The 27632-nt window shown below is 37.5% G+C and overlaps 2 protein-coding genes across 4 annotated transcripts in view; one reads left to right on the top strand and one right to left on the bottom strand.

Moving 5' to 3' along the window:
- The window catches only part of LOC309485850 (uncharacterized protein), a 417529-nt gene that overhangs the window by 129659 nt on the left and 260238 nt on the right, over positions 1–27632 (top strand). The window lies entirely within an intron of this gene.
- Positions 1–27632, bottom strand: part of pcdh7b (protocadherin 7b) — a 126671-nt gene that overhangs the window by 61036 nt on the left and 38003 nt on the right. Inside the window, exon 2 of one of the 3 annotated variants that reach the window (XM_082151620.1) lies at positions 842–1034. The exons of 1 other annotated variant lie outside the window; for it this stretch is intronic. In XM_082151620.1, the coding sequence (XP_082007746.1) occupies positions 842–1034 (193 nt within the window). Of the gene's footprint in view, positions 1–817; positions 1035–27632 lie in introns of all 3 variants that reach the window. One more of the 3 variants, XM_082151619.1, reaches the window with a different exon arrangement.

The raw sequence follows: 27632 nt of genomic DNA, 5'->3' as shown, positions 1-27632 counted from the left end.
TGCTACCGAATACCACCCCAACAGTGGCTCCATTGATAGAGACCCAACATCGGTTGGCTGGTCATCAACAATGGAGGTAACTGTTGACCACAGAGAGCTTCTACAGAGGATAGGTAACTCAGCCGCAAAGAAACAAGATACATGCTCTTACTGTTCAAGCCCTTTCACCTGTTAAACTCCGACAATATAAAGAGCGTGATAGGCACAGCGGCATATCGAATTGACAGTGATTACTGAAAAATGGCCAAAATTACTCAAGCGAAAACTGTTTCTAGAAATCAAATGTTTTTGTGACTCGCCACAGCACAGTAAAAGCAAAGAAAATGATGTATTTTTATCCTATTATCTGGTACATTAGCAAACCTCTTGTGAATTAATGTTTATACGATGAGCTACGTCTCCAATGAAGCAACCTTGACCTCATCCGATGCTACAAGAAACAACAGTCAGCTGCCTGCTGAGTTGTCAGACTAACTTTTAGACTATACTACGTTAAACAACCTTTAGCTCTCACTGGAATTACCAGCAAAATAAATAAAACAAATGTATATATATATTCATCAAGAATGCTAATGAGATGTTGATCCAGTCTCAATAAACACTACAATCACACTTAGCGTGCAAGACAACGCCTATTCAGTCCTTTCTATTCGTATCTCCATATACCCCAGGATCTGTAAGACTGTAGTGTCAGCGATGTGTGAGTGTGTGGCCTTTTGTGGGAATTTCCCTATCTTGTTTAACTGATGAGTATGTCTCTTCTTATTTAGCTGTTTAACTTAACTCTGACTTATCTTTTTTTTGTGTTTGCCCCTACCATTTTCCATATGCTCTGCCTCACCGACACTGCCATCGGGCGTAGTCCTCTCATAGGCGTCTTCGGGTAGAGGGAGGGCACCTAGTCTGGGGCCGGACGAGCTCTTGCTGCTGGGCGTCTCCGACTCCTCCAGGCCACTGTCGTAGCAGCTCTGCAGCGAGCCCTGGTGCGGGTCCTGGGGCTGGCTCACCACCGAGAAGGTCACTCGGCGAAACGGCTACAAGAGAAGAGATTGCTGGGGGTCACTGGACTGAAGAGGTCGAAGAAGAGAGGGTGATGGGTAGATTTTATTTATTATTTTGTTGGGGGGGGGGGTCTCTTTAACTGAGAACTCATTCTCAGTTAAAGTACTTTTGCTGTGGCACTAGTTGGATTAGCGCACTGCGCTACATGCTACAAAACGACACAAACATCAACTGGATTAATTGCTCTCTTTCTCTCTAAGTAGTAAATATATGAAGCTTGAAAGCAGTGTTCAGCAAGGGAAGCTAAAACATAAACAAAACAATACTAATGAGCTGCATAGCACTTGTTTAATGGATTCTCACATAAACAAAAAAATGTTAGGATAGTAAGTTCAATGCCCACAGGAGTAAGTACAGATGCCACACTTGGCAATGTGGTTTAAATTTAGCGGCGGAGGTCTGAAGGACATCAAAGTCTCCTTGTGTGGTTTACTTTATAGCAAAAAACAGGACAAGACGAGCAAGTATGGTCCCGATGGGAGATAGAATGGAACACATGGCTACAGGCTAATAAACAAGCGCATGGATCCACACACACACATTTTTCAATGTAACTAAAGAACAAATAGGTGAAAGGATGCACATAGGAGTAATAAACTGGAACACAGAGGCTCGTGTGAATTTGTGCTCTGCGCTCTGAACCTTTGATTTTCATTTCCTCTTCCTCTTGGGTTGTCTCAATTGAGGAATGGCACAAAAGACAGCATGATCGAAGGAGATGACTGACGGCGGGCCAGTAAGGGAGACAAATTATTTTGGTTTGTGCTGAGATGCAGCATAAAAGAGAGTAGGGAGACAATTTAAACTAGGAATGGTTCATGGTTCATTTCATTAAAGTGAACTACATATTCATGAAATCAAGTGATGAACTATCTATTTTTGTACTTGTTTTCTGCTGTTATCAAAGCATAACAGAGGGATACTGATACCCTTTAGGACTTTTTAATCAGGAAAATGAATTTGTTATCCTGATTTAACTGCTCTACTAGAGAAAAGCTGGGTTAAACAATATGAGGACTTTTTGTCCTTCATATCCCAATGAAATACACTGAGATAAGGGATACATATGGTCTCTGAGCTAAATGAGTGGTGGGACGAGCGAGAGAAAATGAGAGCACGAGAGAGAGAGAGAGAGAGCTGAAAGTTTGAAATTAAATTTTGATAATTTAACTAGCATTGGAGCCTTGTAATTAAACCATTGACTCTTCCTGTCGGGGTAAGTGAAAGCAGAGGGAAAAAAAGAGGAGAAGACAATGGCGGAGAAGTGATCCCTCCACCCTCCCATCATTCTTTCTTTCTATCTCACTCTTCAGCCTATTACTTATTCAAGTTATCCTACGCTGATCAATGCCACTGTTTAGTCTTTGTGTGCTGTTAGTTGAAACATAATTCAACAATTCATCAGGTAGAAAACCAGTGAAATAGTGAAAAGACAGGAAACAGAGACTTGATTGCTTTATATGATGAACAGATTAAGTTTAGGCTTTTATTCACAAATAAACATTGATCAGCGAACATAAACAGAAGCTACACCGAACCTGCTTGATGCACAAGAACAATGCAATAAGAATTGGTTCTTGAGCAAGCTCATACATGCCCCATAACATCTCACTGGTTCTCGCACGTCAAGCGAACATGCTAGAGCTTCCGTTTACCACAATTAATGTGTGAGTTGATGAATGTTTATTTGTAAATAAAAGCCTAAATTCAATCTGTTCATCATAGAAGGCGATCGAGTCTCTTCAGAAAATGTGGACTAAACCGTTCAATTTACATGGATTACGGTTTTACGATCTCTTTATGAACATTTTGAAGCATCTAAGTGGTGGTGGCATAGCGGTCAACGGAGGGACAGAAAGGTCTCAGATTTCTTAAAAAAATACCTTAATTTGTGTTCCGAAGATGAACGGAAATCTTAAGGGTTTGGAAAGACATCCGGGTGAGTGATTAATTACAGAATTTCATTCTTGGGTGAACTATCCCTTTAAATGTCCTAATTTAACTAAGGGCCAATCATGGCTTAATCTAAGCCCTGTCTGTGAAACCAGGCCTCAGTTTTATAAAATGTGTAAATCCTTGCTCTGTCCAAGAATATCTTAGTCTAAAAAAGGATGAAAATATAGAAAAAAATATAAACAGCAGCCACAAAACCAATAACGTCTTTTTTTTTCTTTTTCTTTTTTACTTCTGCAGCGAAAAGTTCGTTTGACGCATTAAATAGACACTAACAAAGCAGCAGCGACTCTAAGTGTTTGCCTCTGGCCTTCTCCCCGCTTCCCCACTTCCTGTCACTGCACATTTTCTTTCAGGAATATTAAACAAGACGGAGCACCATCATTCACTCCTCTTTTTCTTTCCAACTCACTGCCTTTCAGACTGAGTGGCCTAACACTCATCATTACTCCAAATTGTCCCTTTAATTTGACACGTCGCCATAATCTTGGCATTTGTATTCTGTCAGGTTAGTAGGGCCTGTCTTTAAATGTAAAGGAGTGCACATGCTCGCTCTCACACACACACACACAAACACAAATGGTCGTTCATCGTCTATGCATTTATAATGAACATAGCCTACATATGCACATATCCATGTGTCATTCATCTTTCTATAACATGCCCTTGAACAAAATATCTCCAAAATGACTCTTTGTCATTCACTGATGACCAGTCACCACTGACAAAAACTTGCTATCACCACACAGAAACCAATTCCTGCAATATGCTTATAACATTAAGGAAACCGTTTGCACGCACTTGGCACTTGGTGTTCTTCTGCTGCATTAATTTATTTATTTATCTCCCTCATTTATCTGGCTAATGTAGAAATCTTGGCAATAAATCATGTTTCCCATGTAATTACAATCAACATTCAACAAATGAATTGAAATAAATATTCATGGGCTAAAAATTTCACTTTGGATAGTCAAACATTTGTTGCATAATTAAATAGAAGCCCACAGGGGGTCTCGCTACTGCGCTGAAATAACGGATCAAAATCATGTTTATGTATCAAAGCCCCATTCTCTCTCTCTCTACCTCCAAAATGAAATGGCTGCCTCTGCAGCTAAGTGTGACAGCAATCAAAGTCCTACGCTGAAGTGTTGAGGCTTAAATTACATACAAATTAACTGAACTTTAGATAAATTGGTGGTGTGTGGCATTATGCTTGGTGCAAATGTGATTTTCAAATATAAGAGTCAATGAATGTCATGCAAGAAGAATGGCGAGATGGGAAAGTGGTTGCCCATACAAAGATAGATGAATTGGTTTATTGATTGGGCATTTATTGGCTGGGCTTCCTTACTGTGGAAGCTGCTTTATGAAGGACAAATTTAATTAAATCATAGACATATACGTAAATGTCTGCTCATCCTTTTCTGGCATTAGTCATCGCATGTAAGTTGAAAGTATGTAAGACCCCCTGGTAAGGTACACACACACACACACACACACACATATTGTGTATGATAATTGATTATAATAAATGTGATAAATGGATATCATAAATGAAGAGGGGAATCTGAGGCAATGCATGCTAAATATTGACTGTGCAGAGAAGGAAAATGAAGTGCTATTTAAATACAATGCAACAACAATACCTGTAATTTTAAGGGGTTTTCATCAGCGTAGGTGGAAATACTATTTTAATAAACCCAGCAGAATACCCAGTGGATTTACATTCATTTCAAAAGTAACTCTATTCTGTAAACAAGCTCATACATCTCTTCCAAACTTTTCCGTAGTATCTTAGTAGAAAGTGTGTGTGTGTGTTTGAGTTTATTGGGTGAATGTGGGTAGTGAAGTGACCTATATCCATGAACCATGGAAAGATGTGGTTATAGCGAAAAACACAAATTCTAAAGCTGCCTGTGTCTTTCTGCAATCAAGCAGACAAGATAGGAAAGGAGAAGAAAAAAAAAAAAAAAACTGGATGAGATAGAACGGCAGACAGGAAGAAAATGCAACTTGGGTGGTCAGTGTAGGTAAACTTTATTCAGTCATTGGTGTCTAGATGTGATGGCCTGGTAATAGAACCTGTAATTAACCTCTTAAAATTTTCATAAGCACCCTGAGGGTGAACAACAGACTGCTATCTGATCAAGCTGCCACTGTAAAAAACAGCCCAAGGGTAACGCTACTATAGGTCAAAATAACTCATAAATCAGCTCTAGAATGAGCTTCAGGTTCAAATTCTCATAATGTGGTTACCAAAATTCAAGCCAAACATGCATAAGCATTCTGGAGTTTTGATTCTAGGAAGAACAATGGCTCTTATTCACTAACAATTGAGTGGTGTATTATTTTGTATTTGTACGCACAGGAGAACTAAAAATATCTGCCGCACATACACACATTAATTAGATCATAATCTCATTCTGATGTTAGTGAATTTGGAGTACTCTAAATGAGTGGCTGCGTGCACAAGTTTAGTCATTTGTATAAAACATGCCCAAACCATGTCCATATAAGGGTGTTCCACACAACCTTTTCTTTACAGCCTTTCGTCACTTGCCTCAAACATATGCCGCTCTCACCAGATCCTCCAGCAATGTCAATATATATATATATATATTATTTTTTTATTTTTATTTTTTTATACATATATAATGTAATGTAATGTAATGTAACATACAGAGTAAGTGCTTGTGCTTTTTGAGTACGTGTGGTTTCAGTTGTTCCTACATTATTTCAGTTGTTTTTACATTTTAAAATTTAGACTAAATTGTAGTGCGAAATTTTTTGGCAAATCATGGTTTGTTCGTGAAACCGTTTGTACACAGATTCCATGTACAAATTTGTGCGCACGCATGCTTAGTGAACGAGACCAAACGTCTTTCTTCTTTCTTCCGAAATAAAACAACCAGATGAACCAGAACAAATGTTGATATAAATCCAGTTTTTATTTTGATTATACTAAAAAAGTTTTAAGGATTATAAGTAAAACAAGCTGGAACATTAGCTTTGGGAAAAAGTTAATGTTCATGACTAAGCTACAGATATCTTCTTACTGATCCCAAGAGATATACCAGTTAAAACATATTTTCCATGCACCTGATTTCCCACACCCATGTAATCGTTCCCAGTAAACTTGCAACAGTCAAATGTGTGAACTGTCAAAGTTATTAAAAAGCAATTAAGCTGTAAAAACTGGCATCTTGCTTTCTTTGCCTCAAGGAGCTTTTCCCCAACTTAGTTTTGTTGTTGTAACCTAATGTGTTTGATTTGGCTGTAAAACATTTTTAATTTAATAAAATCAATTAATTTAGATGCTACCACATGAAGAAAAGACAATTTTTAGATTTTTTTTTTTTTTTTTGATCTGGTAGAAATATTAACTTATTTGTTAATATTGTTAACTTATAACCTTAAGCTTACAATCGTAGGTTACTACCTTTTAATTTTTTAATTATAAATTATTTAACACGACGTTGCATTACATAAAAAAATTTAATAAAAAAAACGGACTTGTTCCAGCTGCAGATGTACAAACTCTTGTCCCTGTACGGCTTTTACCTGACATTCTGAATTTTCAGGATATTTCAAAATCTTGATAAGAAAAAAAAAAAAAAAAAAAGAAAAGCTGTGCACATCCTCTTGTGCTCTAAACCTCTCAAGTCTAAAAGCGGGCGCAACACATTAAGAAAGGAATGTGTCTCTGTGTTTAAAATACTAACAGAGCCCCTGGTGAGGAGGTCAGGGAGTTTTGTTTATCCTGGAGCTTTGGGAGGCTCAGGTGTCTGCTTTGTCTTAAGGGATGACTGGCCCTGGTCAAGCTTCATTTCTCTTCAGCCTTCCTGCCTATGAGGACCTCCAGATGGGCTCTAGACCTCCTGAGACCTGCTGGAGTTTCGCCAGGTCTGAGGTCTCTCTGGCAAGGCATATATCAACACACCTCACTGCAGGCGCTGAAAACTTCTAGGCCAGATCTTACCACCGCACCACTTCCCTCGACTGAGTGTACTTTTGATATCTTACCCAAGACTGTAGTGTTTCAGTCGACCGGTCTTACTCTAAGGGACCCCTGAACATACTCAAACTGAGTCACTGCAAACATTAAACAGTTAAGCCACTGCCCTCTTCATGGACAAGCCTCAAGCTCAACTGATCAACACTTCAAGAGCATTCTTTTACAAAGAATTTTTTTTATTTTCCTTGCCGTCTGAAGTTCTTCAGATAAAACCTTCGGAGTACATCTTGGTGTACGTCAGTTGGCTGCCTTTGAATGTAATCCTTTTCGAAGGCACTGAGGCATGGATATCTCACCTGGCCTGATCATTCATTCATTCATCTATCCATTTTTCCCTTGTCATCCACTCCACCTCACACTCTCGGCAACGGAATAGTGATGCATCACTTCTTGCCGTTCCAGTCCATTTCCTCTCAGGCCAACTTCGCCTTTCTGCATGCCAAGTGTTCCAGATGTTCGTGCCTTTGCCAAACAAAACACTGAGGATGTTAGTCACTGTAGTGAAATTAGCCGCCCTTGTTTATCAGCGTTCATACATTCTTAATCAAGAAGGCAGCATTTATATGTGGAGCAAAGAGCCGCTCAACAGAAGTTCTCTTGATCCTTGAATTTTTCTCTTATATATTCGCAATGAAAGCACGGTTGCAGCGAGCATCTGTTTAAATATTAAATTCTTGCTCTTGTTCTAGTCGAAAACTGAGGCTCAGTGCTGCCTCAGTATCTTTAAGCCTCCTCAGGTACATCTTATTCCTGGTTTTATGATTGTGGTATCCTATAAACTCTATAAAACTTTTTTATGTTGTTCCCAAAAGTCACATTATCCCTATTGTTGTCCTCATTTTGGAGAAAGGATGGGTTGGATAAGTGAAAAACATGTTTTTGTCAATAGACCTTCCAGTTAAAACAACCTAGCTATACTCTACCTTTACATGTGCCTCATTAACATTTCAGAACTCGCATTAACATTCCTGACGAGAACTGAAAAGATGAAGGAAAAAAAAAGCACAGACAGATGGGAACCTCAAAACATTTCTCTATGCTCTTTTCTTAAAATCCTAGCTAAACTTTTAATTGCTCTTTAAGCGGCGGATTAAGCCAGAACATATTCCGAAGGGATGATGTGACGGCTTCAAAGGCTTAGCCGACCTCTGACCCTCGCTTCATGAGAAGGAACAATCCCTCCAGGGTGCTGCTTCACACTCCAGATCCCAAAACATGCTCCTCTCATGTTTATATTTAGAGTTTAATGATAAATAAACACAACAGACATTTCACATCGGCACATTTTCTTTCAATTCATGATGCTACCCAAATAATGGATTTTGGATGCATTGTGTGCTTTTAGTTTTGCCTTTAAATTCAAAATGTGTTTTTCTCCATATCATGTTTTTTTATTTTTTTATTATCTCGTCCCCAATAAAGAATGAAATGGATATGCAGTTTCCTGTTCTGGTGCCGAATATCTAACCTCATCGGGGGCAAATCCATTATCATTGCCAGCAGAAATGGATTACTGTCTCAGGTATCTGTCAAACTTACAAAAATGCTTTCAGGTGCCTTTCCTAACACGATAATGTAGGAAAGTTGAACTCCATTTCAACTTTGAAACGCACACACAAACAAACAAGCACGCGCATCTAACTCACAGACAGTCTGGCTTTGCCTTACGTGATCACGTTACAAACAATTTCAGACGATCTCCTTCAGCTCAAAGGACACTATCTTCACCCTTCTTGTGTGTCCCTGCATCCGTCAATCATCGGCCAATGACACTGCGCTACAAAAAGCGTGCAGGACTCACTGTGACTACGAGCAGTCAATCTGACAACTGACCCACTAATGTCACTAAGTGACAGGCGTAATCGCCATGGTTAAGATAGTCAGGGGTGACAGAGGCCTTGGAGTCAGCGAAAGCGCAGGCTGTAAACAACCTGAGGGCGGATGGGATATCGTAACTCGGACCATGTGGTTTCCCGCCGTGGAGGGAGCGCCGTGTTTCCTGAGCAAATATCTGGCAGCGTAATAAAAAATTCCACACAGTCTGAGTAGAGAAATGACAAAACAGAGTATGTGTTCACACCTCAGCTGGATTATGATTGACACATGACTGCTCTAACAAAGCACCGAGTGCTGTTCCCTGGCAGGCCGCATTATCTACATCATAAGCACTAGTCTATTAAATACATCTGCAAACAGTGAAGCTGTCAAGATGGCAAATAATGCATTACAGTGATACATCTTTTAGCGTTTTAGGGATTGAGAAAAGTGTGCCGAACAGAGAAAATATTTAACCTGGGGAGCGGAAATGTGAGCAGAAAGACAGTGAGATATCATGGACGACCACAGCATAGCCAGTGTTATTTAAGAGAAAGAAATATATATATATATATATTGAAAAGAAACAAGGATTTAACTGAAGAGAGCAACATTTATAGGCCTCTTCATAGCTTGAGGAAATCTGTTTTACAGACGTTCTTTGTAGTTTAAATCCTGTCTCAATGATGTCCTCAAAATTACGAAGCAAATTACCTACAGTTTTTCGGTTAAGTCCGGTGTCTTTTGAGAAATCAATTCCCGTCTGGATAGAAATGTCTGCAATTGTGGATATTGTATTTTTACAACACTTCTGCTCATTTATTTTGACCTTTGTTGAATACTTTAAATGACCATTTCCTGCTGCAGTGGCTGGTGTTCATAAAATGTTCATAAAAATACAATTCAATTCATAAGAAGAGTCGATCACTGACTGCACATAACGCCCACAGGAGCAGATAGGATACGTACAGGTAATATTGTCACCTTACAGGTTTCTATTTCAAATAAATGCTACTCTATAGAACTTTCAAAGAATGTATCCTCAAATGTAAATATTAGGCATCACAAATGTCTTCAACTGTTATAAGAAATGTTTCTTGAGCACCAAATCATCATATTAGAATGATTTCTGAAGGATCATGTGACACTGAGGAATGGAGTAATGCTGAAAATTCAGCTTTGCCCTCAAAGGAATAAATTACATTTTAAAAATATATACAATTATAAACAGTTATTTTAAATTATAATAATATTTCATAATATTACAGTTTTTACTGTATCAAATAAATGAGCATTAAACAAAAAAAAAAGTTATGTTTATTTTAATGGATTTCCTTAGTAAAATCTTAAGAGATCGCAATCCTGTTTGAATCATAAGCATCCTGTTAATACTGCAAGTCAAATGTTGTTTATAAAACTAATCTAATCTTGTCTGAACAGCACTTATGACTGTCAGTTTAGTTTCAATAGTATATAATAGTCGCGATATTAAGACATGTCATCATCCATAAACAGTCAGATTAAGATGTATCAAACTATTCTCATCATGTAATGTTTCATATACCCACTACTCATGTTAATTTTCTGTAAATGTTTATTTTTTTCATTCTTTAGAGAGCTCTAACGAGCAGTAAATGTATGTCATTAACAAGATGACTTTCCAAATAAGCTCATTTGGGTTTCAAATCTCTACTGCACATATTTCTCTTCTGTTGTGTGTGCTTGTATTGTTCTTTTATTCTCATGCTGCTAAACAAACAAACACGTTTTGTGCCCTGGCTTCTGTAAAAAACACATGAGACAGAGAACCGAAATGGTGAGAAAAGAGCGAGAGGAGGCTTAGCATAAAAGATTTATCCTTAAGAATAATTTTCTCAAAATAATGCTTTGTCAAAGTCGGCATGAAACGGAAGTTGCAATAGTTTTTCTTCTTGATTGACTTGATTGTGTCCCCAGGAATTGATTGGATCATTGTGGTTTTGCCAACACAATCTCATGAACAATTCGTACAAATTCATACGAGTGAGGTAAAGGTGGCGATTGTATGATTTGTCTAAACCCCAGTGATGGGTAGATTTAGGGGCAGGGGCAGGGGCAGGGGTAGGTCATTCGTATGAATTCATACAAACTGGCAACTCATAAAATATGTACAATTTACCAAAAATTGTGTGAGGTCGTATGAATTTATACGAATTAGCTACCTCGTAAAATTCGTACGAATTGCCGTGAGATCGGGTTGGGTTTTGCTATTGCTGTGATTTCATATGACTGACAGATTTCCAGCACTCGTGCAACTAAACAGGCTAATGTAACTAATTTCTGGGGCCAGTTACAAACCCCCACATGTTTCACGTTTTTCTAACTTGTTTTATTTCCTTTACCTCTTTTTTTTCATTTACTTCATTTCCTGTGTAACAGAGGACCTTTCGGTGGACTGGAGCAAAATAAGGCGTTTATCATGAATAAATCAATGTCAATGTGGCAGAAAAGCAAAACTCCATTTCCGGGGGCTGTGGACACATTACTCAAAACATCCCTGCCGTGTCACCCTCAAACATACACACATACATACGCACACATATGTTGTCATTGCGGCGTCCTTCATCAACAGACTGACTCCCCTGTTTAGATAGAACGGGCCCTTTGTGAGTCTCAGCCCAGGTCCAGAAGACAATTATGATAGCTGCGATTAAGAAAACAATTATTCCAGAGAAGTAATTATCCTCTAATGTTTGAACAAACAGAAGCAGAGAGAGAAAGAAAGAGAAAGAAAGAGCCCAGGGCCATGTGAGATTAGCCTGGTGTTCACACTGTGATGGTCATTACATACAGGGGTGGTGAAGAAGTGATCAAACTACTGATGTTACAACATAATACACACAAATTCACGCTCATGCTCAGATATAAACAGCCTTCGAGTAACGTGACTCAGCACAAATGGCCGTTCCCAGTCCCACACAATTACTTTTTTGCAAAAATGCGCATATATTCATAACAAACAAATTCAAAGCCCTAGTGAAAAATAAATATACTTAAATGTATTTGAAATACATTTATTTTATGCTAAGTATATTACACATAAATTTACATATTTATGTACTTAATGTAAATACCTGCAATTGTACTTTTGGTATACTAAATTGGTAAAGTCTGCTAAAATTGGAATAACTAATTTTGTACTGAATATACTTTATACTTTACCAGAAATAGAGAGTATATTCCATCTTAATTTGATTGTGCTAAAATGGAACTATTGCAAGTACTTTAGGTACACTTTAAATGTCTTGCATTTAAAGACTGATTTTATACAGAGATCATGTTACCCTTACTAATTATGATCTTAAAACACATTTTAGGCTTTATATCAAGAAATGTGCATTGTGCAATAATACAAAATAATTGTATTTAAGTGCAATAAAATACTCAAAATAAAGTTTAATTATAATATTTATTTCAGTAAGTTTCAAGCGATATGTCAGTAATTATGGTAATGGGTTTGTAGTATATACTTAGTATCAAATAAATGTATAAATACATTTAGTTTTTTTTCCACTACGGAGGTGCAATATTCTTTCCTTGTTGATCATTTTAATTGTCAAAATAAAATAAAAAATGTAAAGAAAACAGCTGCATGAGGGAGAAAATCCAGTGCAGTAAATGATAAAACAAGAATAATAATAATATTAATAAATTAAATTAATAAAAACAAGATGAAAGGGTGCTTTCAACAGTCACTTTGCATACAAGTGAATATGAATGAACATGGAAATGTATCTCAGTTTGGCTCTTGTCCAGACAAATCCTGTGAGTTCCTCTTTGGCCCTGAGGTAAATTGAACATAACAAAAAATTATATAATTTGAGTGCTATGGTGAGGTACCTCCTTTTTACGGAGAAGGTCAATTCCCTCTATGAGCAGTAATGAGAGAGTGGCTATTTCTACTTTCAACAGACTTCACACACTCAGTGTGGATTAATTAAAGGTGAAGTGTGTGTTTTTTTGTTTGTTTTTCTATCTAAGATACGTTCTCCTTTCCCAGTTCAATGCTCAGAAACAACTAAGTAAGCCGTTCAAAGCTTGAATGCCAAAACAGAGTAAACACTGTGGTGCTTTCAAGTTTGAGAGGTTCAACATGTTAACTCCTAGCTCAACCATAGGCATGAGTTTGGGGGCGGGACTACCTGTTTGGTCAAAAAAAGTGGAAGAAGGGGAGTATTTCAACACTGCAAAAAAATAAATGATCAATAAGTTATGCCAACGTGTTTTTACATAGCTTTAACTCACCAAAATAACTTTTTTCAACTTTTTTTTGTATAAGTTATACAAGATTCAACTAATCATTTAGTAAGGTTAATGTAATTTAAGTTTCAATGAGTTAAACATTCAAGTTGATTGTACTTAAATTGTAAGGTTTTTTATTTTATTTTTATTTTTTTACAATGAAGGGATAGATTTAAAGTATTTTTTTTATATATTGCATTTTGTTCAGCTATATATGCAGTATTATAAAAAGATTATTCCAAAATTAAATTACTTTTCTAGAATTTCATTGTTTTAATGCCTTTATGTCCTCCAAATATTATTAACATGATTGTTGCTGTTAAGCAACCTATTTAGAAACATTAATTACTTGTATTATAATTGTTATATTTAATTGCATTTTGCATCTGCCAAAATATTATACCAAAATGCCATTAATGTTGTTTTTTCCCTCTTTCTAAATATACTGCATGGCTGGCAAGTAACAAAGAAACTCTCGTATCATTGAGACGCTGGGTGTAAGTGAGGCTTCAGTCGGCTTGAGCTTCTTTCAACAATTCCACTGGCCATAAAGACCCCACAAATCTCATCTCCACTGCTCGCCTGTCTTCGTTCCTTTCAAACAGCCATCTACGAGCTGGGTGAGAGTTAGTTTCTCCAAAGATAGAAGGATAGCAGCTCCGCACATCAGCCTGCTTCAAAGGGAGGTGCTATCAGACCCTGCCATCGCCATGGCAATGAAGAAGATACCGATCCTAATCCCCATGTAAAAATGAAAACCTCCCGAGTGCCCGTGGGACTTCTTCGAGTACACTTCGCATTTCCGGCTCTCTCACTCTTCTCTGTCTCTTTCCATTTGAGATTTAAGTCACTAAGATTAGAATGCACCTCTGCAAACTCTCGTTCGCTCTTTCTTTAATTGATATATTGGGAGTATACATTTGTGTGGCTTTGGAGTTGTTGCTCTTAGAAGAAGCTGTCATTTTGTACTGATCTGGGAACAGCCTCCTCTCTAAGTAAACAAGATAAAACAGGTAACTGGAAGTCATACAGGGCGACTGGAATCGTTTGAGTGGTAAATGTGTGACTTGTTGTCACTGTGTTGGGTTGACTCAATAGCTCCTTGCCTGAGGGCCGCGGAGAGTCAAACGTATTATTAGCAGCGTGAAAACATCCCTGGAGCCAGCTAAACAAATAAGACACACGCGATCCTGGAAAGATGGGAGAAAGACAAATGACAGAAAGAGAGGATTTCTAGATGAGCTCTTAGAACTCTATAGAATTACAGAAGGAAGCAGGAGTGCCTACGATATAAGAAAACCAATCTTTTTAAAATGTTGTCAAAATAATGTCCATATGTCAGAAATGTACAGTTCTAATGTAATACAAATCATGCAGTTAGCTAACATCATTTATTCATTTTAGGCAGAAACAATGAGCTCATTAAAGGAAGTTGTGATCATAAAATTTGGAAGTAGAAAGATCGTTGTTTTATTTACAACTTTCAAAAATACAGCGTACATGTTTTCTACTCATCATAGTGCTGTAAAGATAGATGCATTACTTATTGATTTTAGTTAGTTCTTTATTTAATCAAATGTTTATATGTTTATGTTTTTATTGATTGATAGTTTAATTTTATTTTTTATTAATATATATTTTATTTTTTTCTCTAAACTTTTCTCTAAACCTGCTCTTGAATATATCACTCTACAAACAATAAAAATGCTGGACAGTGTCCATTCATTGGCTGAATCTAATCTCAGTCTACTCATTAGACCTGATCATAGCCAGCTGCTCTATAGGCCACTGAGAAATCCAACAGGTTGACAGGTTAATGGCTAAATGTACGAGGACAACTAGGTTGATCAAATGACACAAGGTTCTTGCTGGCCAAGTAGACCAAAGAGAGATATGGACAGAGATAGACAAAGAGAGAAAGGTAAAATGTTCCACCTGTTCATAGGCTACAGGTAATCACAATAAACTCAATGTATAATGTATGTAAACACAATGTAACATTAGATGAAGTAACCAAACATCACATGGTGTGCACAAACACACACTATCATGTCTATTTCAGTGTTAAGCACGAGCCGGTGGCTAGGTGATCGTGATTATGTTATATCATTATTGATTGAGGAAGTAAATATGAGGAAAACTCTTATATATGTCTCTATGTGGTCCTGGCGTTATCAACTCCAAAACTGTTAAACAAGCAAATTTGTCCTATTTCAAATAATGAATTATAAAATGGCATATTAAAATTCATAAATTATGTTTACCCTAAACGTGTTCCTTGAGGGAACTAAACTGAACTCCACAAATCAATGTCTGAAAATGAAACATTTAACTAAAACAGTTAATTGACCAATTGAGGTTTGGAAAAGTATGTGGCTTGTGTTCAGTTTGTGTCACAACACGCTTTTGAACTTGACGAGCAGGTTTCTTTACCAGTTCAAACACACCGACATTTACTCGCACACACGTATCCTCGATTTCTTTGACAAACACACATCGAGAGCAAAGACAACATGCTGAACTCCTTAAATTACTGTAATGAGGCATATAATGAGGATTAGCACAGCTATGTTAATGCTACCCGTCACGACTTGCCTAAATATCAAAGAAAAAACGCTCTCAAATCATATATATATATGTTCTTTTTGGAAACCACACTGATGAAATTTAAATGGCACTCTTCCAAGTTGTTTAAAACTGGCAAATTACATATTTTGAAACATGATCCATGTGAGTCAAGTGACTAGAATCAGAATCAGATGTTATTGCTTTTATGAGGAATCGGGCTTGGCAGGTGCTGACACTGGATGGAAAATAGGTTTGAAATATACGCCAGAAGTAGACAGCAGTCTTAAAATGCTTAAATATGAGGGGTGGAAAAGGCCAATCATAACAGAGAGTAACTATTGCAGTGGATAATGATTTATCTGGCTTAAACCACACACACATATACACACATGTTAGGCCAGTACCAGTAAGTTTAATCAGGTTTTATCAATATTTTGCCTGCACAATCTCCAAGACGCCACAACATTTTACATACAATAACACAACTGGTGCCAGTGTATTGGAATTCTGTATCAAATATAATTCACGACCACAAGTCAGGTTTATCTAAACATAACGGCCCCATTGAAACATTACTGTTATTGTTTATCAAATGAAACTGAGAATTGTTTAAAATATTACCGGATCAAATATCAGCATGTTGGCTTATGTGTAAATATCTGCTGACACATTTACAGTACCTGTTCTACATCACTTGTTAGACTGAACAGTAACACAACCAGCACATGTTTGACTGGACCGGGCTGGATATCTCACGCCGTCTGCTTTATGTCCCCGTGATGGAGGACAAGGCAACGTTTATGTGCCACAGTTATAAGAAAGTTATACAGAAACGCGTCAGGCTCATTGCAGTTGCATGTAATAATAAAAGGAATGATGTTTGTAAAAAAGGGGTTTCAATTTGAATCCCAAACAAATCACAGAAGTGTGTATAAATATACATAAAGGTACTGTTTATAAAGCAGCCCAGAGCATTTGAATAATCTCAACTGGCTGTGTCCACACAAAAACATTGCCAGGTCGCAGGTTTTCTTCACTGGTTTGAACACTACAACATATGTAAACAAGACACCAACTGGTGGTTGCAAGACCAGCTTATATATGATGCAATATAAACCACTGGTTTAAGACAGACAACAACAGTTCTGAATGTTTTTTTGTTTTTTTTTACTGGATACGAAGCTTGTTACTGACATCAAAAGTAAAAACATTTAGCAAACAGTGATGCATTATTACTAAAATATTAGATATATTAAACACTGTATTTCGACCAATAGTCCGCTTTAGACACACTACTTACTAGGGGTGTAACGGTTCACAAAATTCACGGTTCGGTTCGATACGATACACTTGTGTCACGGTTCGGTACGGTTCGGTTCGGTACGTTTTCCATAGGCTACAGCAAAAATAAATAAATGCCAGAGAAATTTCCCTGAATTATTTTTATTTTTATTTTATTTAATGAAACTAACATCATGAAAAATGATTTTATTTTTATTTATTTATTTTTTTTTTTTGCTTTTTTTACTGAGCAATAATGGAGCTATACTTGCCTCTTCTTATGAGCATATAAAACAAAACAGCTCCTTGGACAAAATGAAATGTAATATTGTAGTAGTAGGCTAGTTAAACAAAGGTTTATTTTAGTTCAGATTAACATTTGAGGGCAGCAATTGTATTCATAATGTCAAAATAAAACAGACGTAATGTTACTTGAAAGCATTATAGCCCACTATTCCTGACAAACTTCCATACCTTGCAGTTAGTGATGATACTACAGCAAATCCATTCCACGGTGAATGTTGCTGATCTGTGGACACCGGCCAGTTCATTCATGGCACGATGTTTCTTCCTGGTTTCCACGTCAGCGCTGTTTGATCCGTCAATAACAGAGAAATGTGCATGTTTCTCACTAGATCTCGCAGCGATGTTATTACTTAAGTGCCGAATTCAAAAAGCATTTGAAATTCAAATGCTTTCTTTACTGGTCTGGATCTCTTAGCGCTGTGTGGTGTTGCTTGATCAGGCTCGCGCATAGGGCTCGCGAGTCCCGCTTCACAGGTCAAAACTGATAAACGGTCCACACAAACACAATAAGAGTAGCTCAGTTTCGTTCCTTGCATTGCATTTGCCAGTTGATGTTGTGGTCGCGCCAGCCTCTATGAGCGCGCTTAGCACCCGCGACGCGCCTTCATTTGAAATAACGAAATTTTGGTCGGCAGAAAAAATGGTCCAACGAACCGTTCGGTACGTAATGCGTACCGAAAACCGAACCGAAAGCCTCGTACCGAACGGTTCGATACGAATACGTGTATCGTTACACCCCTACTACTTACAATAAGTAACTTTGCAACTACATGTCAACTAACTCTCATTAGATTATTAGGTTAAGTTTAAGTGTTAGGGGTTTGGGTTAGTAGAAAAAGATGACGTACCTTATGTATATGATTTATAGTCATTAATGTCTGTTGAGGGACCATCAGAGTAAAGTGTCAGCAGATATTAATCAAACACTTTAATCGTTCATTCATTAACCATTTCAGTCATATCCGACCCTTTGTTATTCTATAGAATTGTAATAGAATACAATCTGATAAGAATAGGGGAAATGTGCATGCACAAATGCACATCCAATAGCGACTGATATCCATGAATTAAAATGACACTGATAGATAGTTTACTTATGCGCAAAGGTACTGTGTTGAGTCACTACGCAAAATCTGGGACCTAATGCGAAATCAGTTAAGAGCAGCACTATCACCCATAACTGGTTTGAGGGTGATGTGAAAGGGGCAGTGAGTCACTGGCTAATCTGCAGTGAACACACTCACCACTGGATGTGTCATTGGCTGGGGAACTCTTACATCTGCAGGTCATATTATGTGCTGCAACAATTAAAACCCAAATGGCAGACTCGCCGCTTCTCTTTTTACATTCATTGTTCCTTTACCTTTAGCCTCATTTTGGTCTATGCTGCACCACACACATACTCACTCTCCTATTTCAAAGAGAATTAACAAGCTACTATTAATTTGAGTTCAGTGACTCTGCTTGAGCATGAGCTGGGAAAAGAGTGGGGGTGAAGGGATAGAGGAAATGAGGAGAGAGAAAATCCTCAGCAGAATCCCCATGAATAAGTAATAGACCAGCTGTATGATTTTTCATAACTAAAAGAACGACAGACGAAGAAAATGTTCATCTCGAAGAGAGATTCCCTCCCTTCCAAGACAAATCCCCCTGCAAACCTCTCTCTCTCTCTCTCTCTCTCTCTCTCTCTCTCTCTCTCTCTCTCTCTCTCTCTCTCTCTCTCTCTCTCTCTCTCTCTCTCACACACACACACACACACACACACACACACACACACACACACACACACACACACACACACACACACACACACACACACACACACACACACACACACACACAGCATACACACAATGTACAGCAGGGCTGATGTCTGATGTCAAGCATCACAGAAACCACCTGATCTCGAGTATCTGTAGTAACATATGTGTGTATGTGTAGTGCATGTGAGTGTGTCTGCCAGCGCTCAGTTAAATCTGTTGGATTAGCCAAGTTTAATTGGATATGAGGACCTTTCGTTGCCCTCTCATCACTTCCTTTGAGCAGAATTAAAATTAGCATAAGAAAAAAAAATGAAAAGGAAGCATTTGCTTATCTTGTGTTGTGCTAGCAAATGTGATCAGAATGTTTTCCCCAATCTAATATGTTTATATACGCTACATTAAACATCACATTTTATTGTATAGCCTTCAAACAAAACATTTCTGGCTGTTTTTGACTGATCTGGAACCAGCATTTAACATATAAATCCTTTCCATTCCTATCCTTCATTACGCAGCACCCAAAGCTGGGTCAGCTGAGGATCGTCTGAAAGCCCTGTGGAGAAACCCCTCCTTTTCCAAACAAATATGGCTCACTGTTCTCTCTCATTTCAATTTGATTTTCTATATGGTGGCTGCTGCTTTGGATCTATAATGTGAGCTATAATCTATCCATTTTCATTGTCTCATTCTCTTTTGGATCTCATCAGTTCTCTCTCTCTTGTTTAATCAGCTCTGTTTAGCTGACATTGTGTACAAGAACAATACAAAGGCTAGACCCGCACACACAAATTACATATTTTCCACGTCAATACCAAGAGGTCAAGGTTTGTCTGGTTAGCATGACCCAGTTAGCCCTTGCTGATAGACGTTGTAACGCTACACTCAACACTCGAAAATAATATTTCTTCTTCTTCTTCATCTTCTTCTTCATGTACTTATTAATTTTAAATATTATATTCACATATATTATTATACTATAGTAATTTTTTTGCTGGTGCCAAGTTTATTTACAATCAATGTAATAATAATAATAATCATGCAGAAGTTTTATTTTTATTTTTATTTTTTATATATATTTCATCTATTTAAAAAATCAATGGTGATGAAATGAAATGGTGATATATTTGTGCCTTTCTGTTCCTTTCTATGTTACAGCTGAGAATTGTTGCTAGTAAAATGTTTGGAACTGTTCTAGTGACGCCACCAGCCAATCAGCGTTACCATGATACCATCAGAATCACATGGCATTCTCCGGTACTTGACAGACTTCAAATCACCCATTAACTCCATTATCATAAACATCACAAAAACCCTAATAAGTTGAGTCTGCTCAAATGATTTAAATAAACTCATTCCCTCAGTTTATATGAGTAATGGTGTAGCTTGTTTTATCAAAAGCATCTAATGTGGAACTCACATTGAATTAACCTAAATATTTAAAGTAATACATAAAGTAATTTCTAAGTAATAAGGCAAGTAGACTTAACTCTCTCTCTCTCTCTCTCTCTCTCTCTCTCTCTCTCTCTCTCTCTCTCTCTCTCTCTCTCTCTCTCTCTCTCTCTCTCTCTCTCTCTCTCTATATATATATATATATATATATATATATATATATATATATATATATAGCTATATTTAATGAACTGCATTGGCAGTTGCCTCAACTTATTGCCAATGCAGTTCATTAAACATAGCTGTTTGAGTTATGGTGGCAAATCGTGGTATTTTAACAAATTGTAAGTTATGATGGATTTATTAATGACAATATTAGGGTTCACAGTGTTTCAGCCATCAACCGTTCAACTGCCATTGTGATGACAGTAAACAAAAACTGTGCCACAACAAACTGACACAACCCAACGCACATTTGAAGCATGTACACACAATCACTGCATAATAAACAACAGACAAAATAGAAGCAAACATGTCAGTAGAAAGGGACACATATGCACACATATTATGTAAATGCTCAAAAGCTGTAATTGTCAAACACCGGCTCTATATGAAAACCCTTTCAGTAGTTTTTGTATGTGTGTGCAGTCAGAAGTATTTGGATTGGGTTTCTCTGCACTAGCTCTCCTTGACACTCTGTTTATCAGTATATAACAGGCAGAAAAAAAGAAAGAAAAAAACATTAGATGTAATCGCGGTGAACGATAGCCCAGAGCACGCGACGCGTAAGATTTACATGACGACAAACAAATCAAAGCAAACATAAAATAACCCCAGACCTGGCTGCCATGGTTTGTGTCACTGGGCTATACTTTGACTAAAACGAGCGGAAAATAGCTCTAAAAAGCTAGTTACGATATAGACTGCAAATGAAATTCAAGTCGACTCTAATTTAATCCTAAATTATGAGGGGAAGTGGATCATTTGTATTAAGAGAGTAATTTATTCCAAAATAAGGCTTAAGATAGCCGAAAAACTATTAAACCTGAGGTTGCATGCCGGACACGAGCAATTTATTGGGTTTCTGGTCATTTCCGAGGAAACAATTCTTTCTCAAATGCACCATAATGGAGAAAAGGTGGGGAAAACTGATTTAGTTTGCGTCATGCTGTGTTAATAGTTTGCTGCTTTCCTTCTTTGTTATGACTGACAGTATCTGAACATTGCATGTGTGTGGGTAGGAGTGATGTGTGTTTCAATATCACTGATTAAGTAGACACTCACAGATGTCCCTGTTCAATCTTTGATCATTACACGTTGATGCCAGACCTAAACAGAAAATCAAACAGAAGAAGAGAAAAAAAAGGGGGCCGAAAACAAGAGAGGGAACATAAAGAATAAGGGGTGCATAATTAGAGCTCTTTAATAAAGCATGAGCTGGAGAAAGCCGAGCCTCTTTGGAAGGAGGCAGAGAGGCTGGATACTCCTTTTAATGCTATTGATTGGGAAATGATGTGTGTGTGTGTTTGTGTCGGCGCATGTGTGTGTAGGTATTGATTGCTTTGACCCAAACACCACAACAAGCTTCGTGCACCATTTTATTCAAAGCTTCTGCATCGAGCTAATGCTACAATCAGCGGCCAAATCTTGGAGGAAGAAACGGAAACCTATTCAGGAGAATTACGAGTTATGGAGTGAGACGTAGACTAAACGGATGTATTGTGTATGTGTATAGCATAGCCGTTTCACTTGACGCCACGGTGCCTTCAAACAAACAACCCTGCACCCTAAGGGAGAGATGACTAATCCATTCAGCCAACAGAGCAATTCTCATTATCGACTGCTAAAAACACAGAGGGCAAGAGAGAGGCAAAAAACAAGGGATGACTGGAAAGTGTAAAGGTGGAAAAACCTTCAGGAATAAGAGGAATAAAAGGGTAAACCACAAGACACTCTTTATATTCATAGGTAAACATCTATAATAGCATTGTAAAAATGGGGGACAAAAAAGTTGCATGTATGGCAAAGTTGCATGTAATATCTCAGAGGTAAATAGCGCTGCACAGAGGTTGCTCCATACTTATGTTTAATATAAGTATTAATGTCAGATGTTTCTTGAAAGGAAATAAAAATGAAAACAATTCAATTCATTTTTTTTTGTGTCATTTTATTTTTTTTTATTTTTTTATTTAGCTTTATTTAATTTAAATTTTAGTTCAGTTTTAGTTTGAGTAATTTTAGTGTTAATTGATCTATTTCAGTAGATCAGTTAATCAAGGAAACATTTTCATTTTCTTTTCTTTCAGCTTCATTTAAATGTATGACAATTATTTTTTCATAATTTTAATTGTAGGTAGCAATAAAAACACTGAAACAAATGAGACAATTTTAGGCATAATACATTTTATTGTGTACTGTAAATGCATGAATTAATTAAAGACAAATTAATTTTATTTTTAAGAAATTAATTTATTTTATTTTATGTTAAAACATCTAATGAGCTAAACAATTGTATAAACATATAATATAATTAGTATCATACAGGGTGCAAAAGTCTCTATTTATCTACACTGAATCTCATCGCAGTCTTGTAGAAACAACTGAGATATTCAAGGGACCTAATTTATGATTTTTATTTATTTATTTATTTTTCTCTTAGGGAGGAAGTTATTGTAGTAAAATATTCAATATTAAGCTTTCTAAATATGGGAAGACCTATTCTAAAATTAATCTAATAAATAAATGTATTGGCACAACTCAGATATCATATTAAAATGCTCCTTTAATTCCGTGGAGGAAATAATGCACACGTGCACACACTCCCTCACACAAACACGTGGTTGCGTGGTCTCATTTCATAGACTCCATTCCTCCACAGCCTTCTATTCGCACTGGGGCAATGCAGGTGTTGAACAGAATAATAATCAATGTGTGTGTGTGTGTGTGTGTGTGTGTGTGTGTGTGTGTGTGTGTGTGTGTGTGTGTGTGTGTGTGTGTGTGTGTGTGTGTGTGTTTTATTAGGGACTGCACAGACACGTGTGCTTGCAAGGAGCACAGGGAAACACATTCACACAACACACACACTGAGATTTAGATTTACACACAAATATATTTACCTCAGCCACTGAGATATGGTAGGCGGAGGTTAATCCATAGCTGCATGAAAAGAGCCCTCTGATTGGCTGAGACGTGGCAGCTCTCCTGCCCACTCCAGGAAGTGATTGATGTTAAGCGGACTTTGATATTTGACTGCTGTGATGACAGTAGGAATATGATTCATCTCCACTGCCAAAGGAAAATAACCTGTTTCTCCGGTTTCCAAGCTCAGTACACTCACACACATATGCAAAGGCACAAACACACTCACACACACACACACACACACACACACACACACACACACACACAAACTGTACTGTAGATGTTCTTTTGGAGTAGTTTCAGTAGAAAACTGACCATAATATTAGACAGCCTTTAGACATTTGATGAATGATGACAAGAATTATGTTCAAAGGAAAAGGAAAGAATTGATGGATTCAATATTCTTCCCACATTTAGCCTATAGGACCAAAAAGGCCTTCTTTTTCTTTTTCACAGAGAGGATGAGGAACATAAAACAATTTTTTCTTTATAAAAGTGAACAAAATGGCAGTTTATTTCAACGAGTCGGTCAGGGTTGACCAGCGTTGAGTAAGGAGAAAATGGTGGTTCTCTGAATTAATTTTGGGGGTGAGTGAGGGGGTGAGGTGCTTCTTTGTAAAAGAGGAAATGATTGATATTCCAAATGCATCTCATCTCAATCAAATCACAGTCCAAAACACACCGTTATAAGCTTGCTGTGCCTCAAATGAACTCTTTGCTCTTTTCTCAATACCTCAAACTGCATTCAAACAGAAAAAGCCTTGAAGGGCACCTATTATGAAAAAATCACTTTTACATGGCGTTTGAACATAAATGTGTGTTGGCAGTGTGTGTACACAACCACCCCATAATGCTAATAATCCACCCAGTGCTTCTGTCTCAGCACTTATCATAAGCACTGTCTCAGAACAATCCGTTCGCAGAATCTGGGCAATGTGATGTCACTTTGCACAGGCTCCTCCCACGACTATTGACAGACACTGCAGTTTTAGCAAAGACCCGCCCTGAGTGAGCTGTACACAGTCCGCCATTGTTTCGACACCGGAGCAGCTGTAGCGAAAAAAAATGTCTCCTAGGCGACTAAGGTGTTTTGTTGTTGATGTCAGAATGAACATAGCAGTCTTCATTTACTCTCGTTGTTACTCGAGGATGGATCAGTACTGTTTGTGATCCAGCTAACAGTCTCCGGAGATATAAGCCTAATGTTACTGATCACGGCAGAAATGAAAGTGAGAGCGCACACTTAATGACAGCTCATCAAGTCGTTTTACGGATATAAAGTTTCCCAGTTTATTAAGCACCCACTGAAAAGGTGTGTATGTATTTGTTTACAGTTAGTTGTAATGAGTGTTTTGTGTACTTTGCTGTGTATGTTGATGATAATGAAAGGGAGAGAGAGAGAGAGAGTTTATGGATAAGACTTTAATGCGCACTTCTTATACAGTGTTTATTTAGCTCTTTGATTCTCTGGAGTAAAATTACAGCTTATCTTTTTGGCCATCATTCGGACGGGGTCCGCTACAGCAGGCTTGTACTAATAGTGGATAAACGCAAGATGAAAAATAAGTTATAACCGTAATTAAACTAGACTATACCTGTTCTATCTCCATACAGCATATCTTTTCTGGCTCTGTATGCATTATCGTCCGACTCCGGGTCGAAATGAACACCGCTATTGAGAGTTTCTGTTTTGATATTATCCGATGAGATTGTCCTGCTACTGAGCGCGAGCTTGTGAGGCTCCGCCCTCTGGGCCAGCAGCAACAGCTAATTTGCATTTAAAGGGATACACACTAAAACGGTGCGTTTTTCTGAGCCCAAAAAAGTGACAATTTAAACATGCTGTAAAAAATTATCTGTTTGGTATTTTGAGCTAAAACTTCCCATACACACTCTGGGGACATCAGAGACTTATTTTACATCTTGTGAAAAGGGGCATAATAGGTGCTCTTTAATTATATAACTACAATATGACTGCTGCTGCTGCTGCCAGTATCTGAAATTGAGGAACACTTGAATGTACTAAGTCATGTGATGATATTACAAAAACGATTTTCCTTCCGTATGAAGAAACTTTGGAGTGTAGAGTGTTTGTTATAGTTATAGTTAAATAAAACAAAGATACAAGAAAATCCTCTTTCAGTCTTTATACTTTATACTTCAAAATTCTGTATTTAATCCAAAGTGTAATTTGCAGTTTCTTTGTAAATAATTATGAAATTTACTATCAATTTCGCTAGCTTCTCTTTTGTCGATAACAGACGGTTTATAAGCGTGTCTCATTAAAAGTTTGTGGAGATGGTTGGTGTTCATGTGGAGCATTTACTGTAAACTGATCCACTCCGATACACTAAAAAAACACTGAATCATGAGCTCACGTGTAAAAGAACACAGTGCTGCACTTCATGATGAAATGTGCAGCTCATATATTTATTTAATCACATCATTGGTGATTTGATAATCACACTGAGACATCTCATGGTTTCAGTTTTATTTTGATTAATTGTGCAATTTGTTGTTGGTAAAAACGCTGAGCGACATTCATTCAGTACGTGTCTGCATGCATGTGCACACAATTACATATGGCACAGATATATCTGCTTTGCTCTGTTTCTATTTATCTCCCTTTCCCGTACACACACACACACACACACACACACACACACACACACACACACACACACACACACACACACACACAGCCATCAGTTTGGTTATATAGTATGTGGATATATGGGCTAGCGTATGTATAATATGTTAATCCCTAAGGGCATAATGTATCTCCCCTAGAGAATGTTCTGGAAGTGTTAATAGCTCACAGCCGGGAACACGGCTCCTCCCGAGACCACAGGCAACAAATCACTCGCTACCTGCACTCCAGTGCTCCCACATGCTACACTATATCCATGTTGAGAGTGTGTCCATCCACCTAATTCTCCTAATTTTCTCCCAACCCATCTTTTAAAAGCAGCAAATTGAAAAATCCTATTTCTTCCTGTAATACCTGGCCCTGTATAGGAATGAACGAATGGATGTAGACAGAGAGAGAGAGAGAGAGAGAGAGAGAGAGAGAGAGAGAGAGATGGAGGGAGGGAGGGAGATGTGCTAGCTCAGCAGAAGGCCTGGTTAATAGCACCATTACTGTCATGAGGATCCAGATTCGGACAATGAATTAATAACGAGCGGAAAGGGAGCTGTGCGAGAGAGAACGGACACACAAAATCACCCGCGCACACTCAGCACCTCTATTGCGTAAGTGTGCTGTGTGAAATGGCAATAAAAACGGGTGATGTTGACTTCTGAAAATGTGACACATTAAAAAAGAAGAAAAAGATGGAAGGATGGACCGGATGTGCATGGATTATTAAACCCACAGGCCGCAGAAAAACTATGGCTTAGATTGGGATGCATCAAGTGTTGATCGCTATGAAAAAACTAAACTACTGATACGACTGAATTTTTATTCGAATTTTGACAAAAAAACTACCATACCTCTGCTTTCCATTGATTGGCCGTAAGTCATGTGATGCTCGAATACAGTTGGCAATGCATTATACTGGGGCCGTGGTTTAGCTTAGGGGAAAACAAATCCCAGTTACCACTTAGTTCTCTTTAGTTACCATAGATACTCACTGAGTAAACTTCCAATGGATTTAGATATTTTTAAAAAGAAAAATCAACCAATTAATTAAGGAAGCAAAAAGCAATTCAGCAACAAGATGATAAAGAACACCACTGGAATCACTCAAAATGTGTCTTAAGTAGATTTGATATTGCTGATATAATTACAGGTAAAATAATAATAATAACAAAGTTAAATTAGGTTTCCCTGTAGTAAACCATTACTATGACACATTGATGATGACTGCATCTATGAGGCTAAACTATGTTTCATTTTATTTGGTAACACTTTATTTTACAGTGCCCTTGTTACATTTGTTACATGTACTTACCATAGTAATAACAGTCAATTATGCATAAATACATGCAAGTAGCCCCTTAACCAAATCCTAATCCTACCCTAACCTTTAGTAAGTACATGTAGTTGCTTAATATTA

The sequence above is a fragment of the Leuciscus leuciscus genome (assembly GCF_965113295.1).
Source record: "Leuciscus leuciscus genome assembly, chromosome: 2".
NCBI classification, from domain to species: Eukaryota; Metazoa; Chordata; class Actinopteri; order Cypriniformes; family Leuciscidae; genus Leuciscus; species Leuciscus leuciscus.
This window is presented reverse-complemented; position numbering and strand designations above follow the sequence as displayed.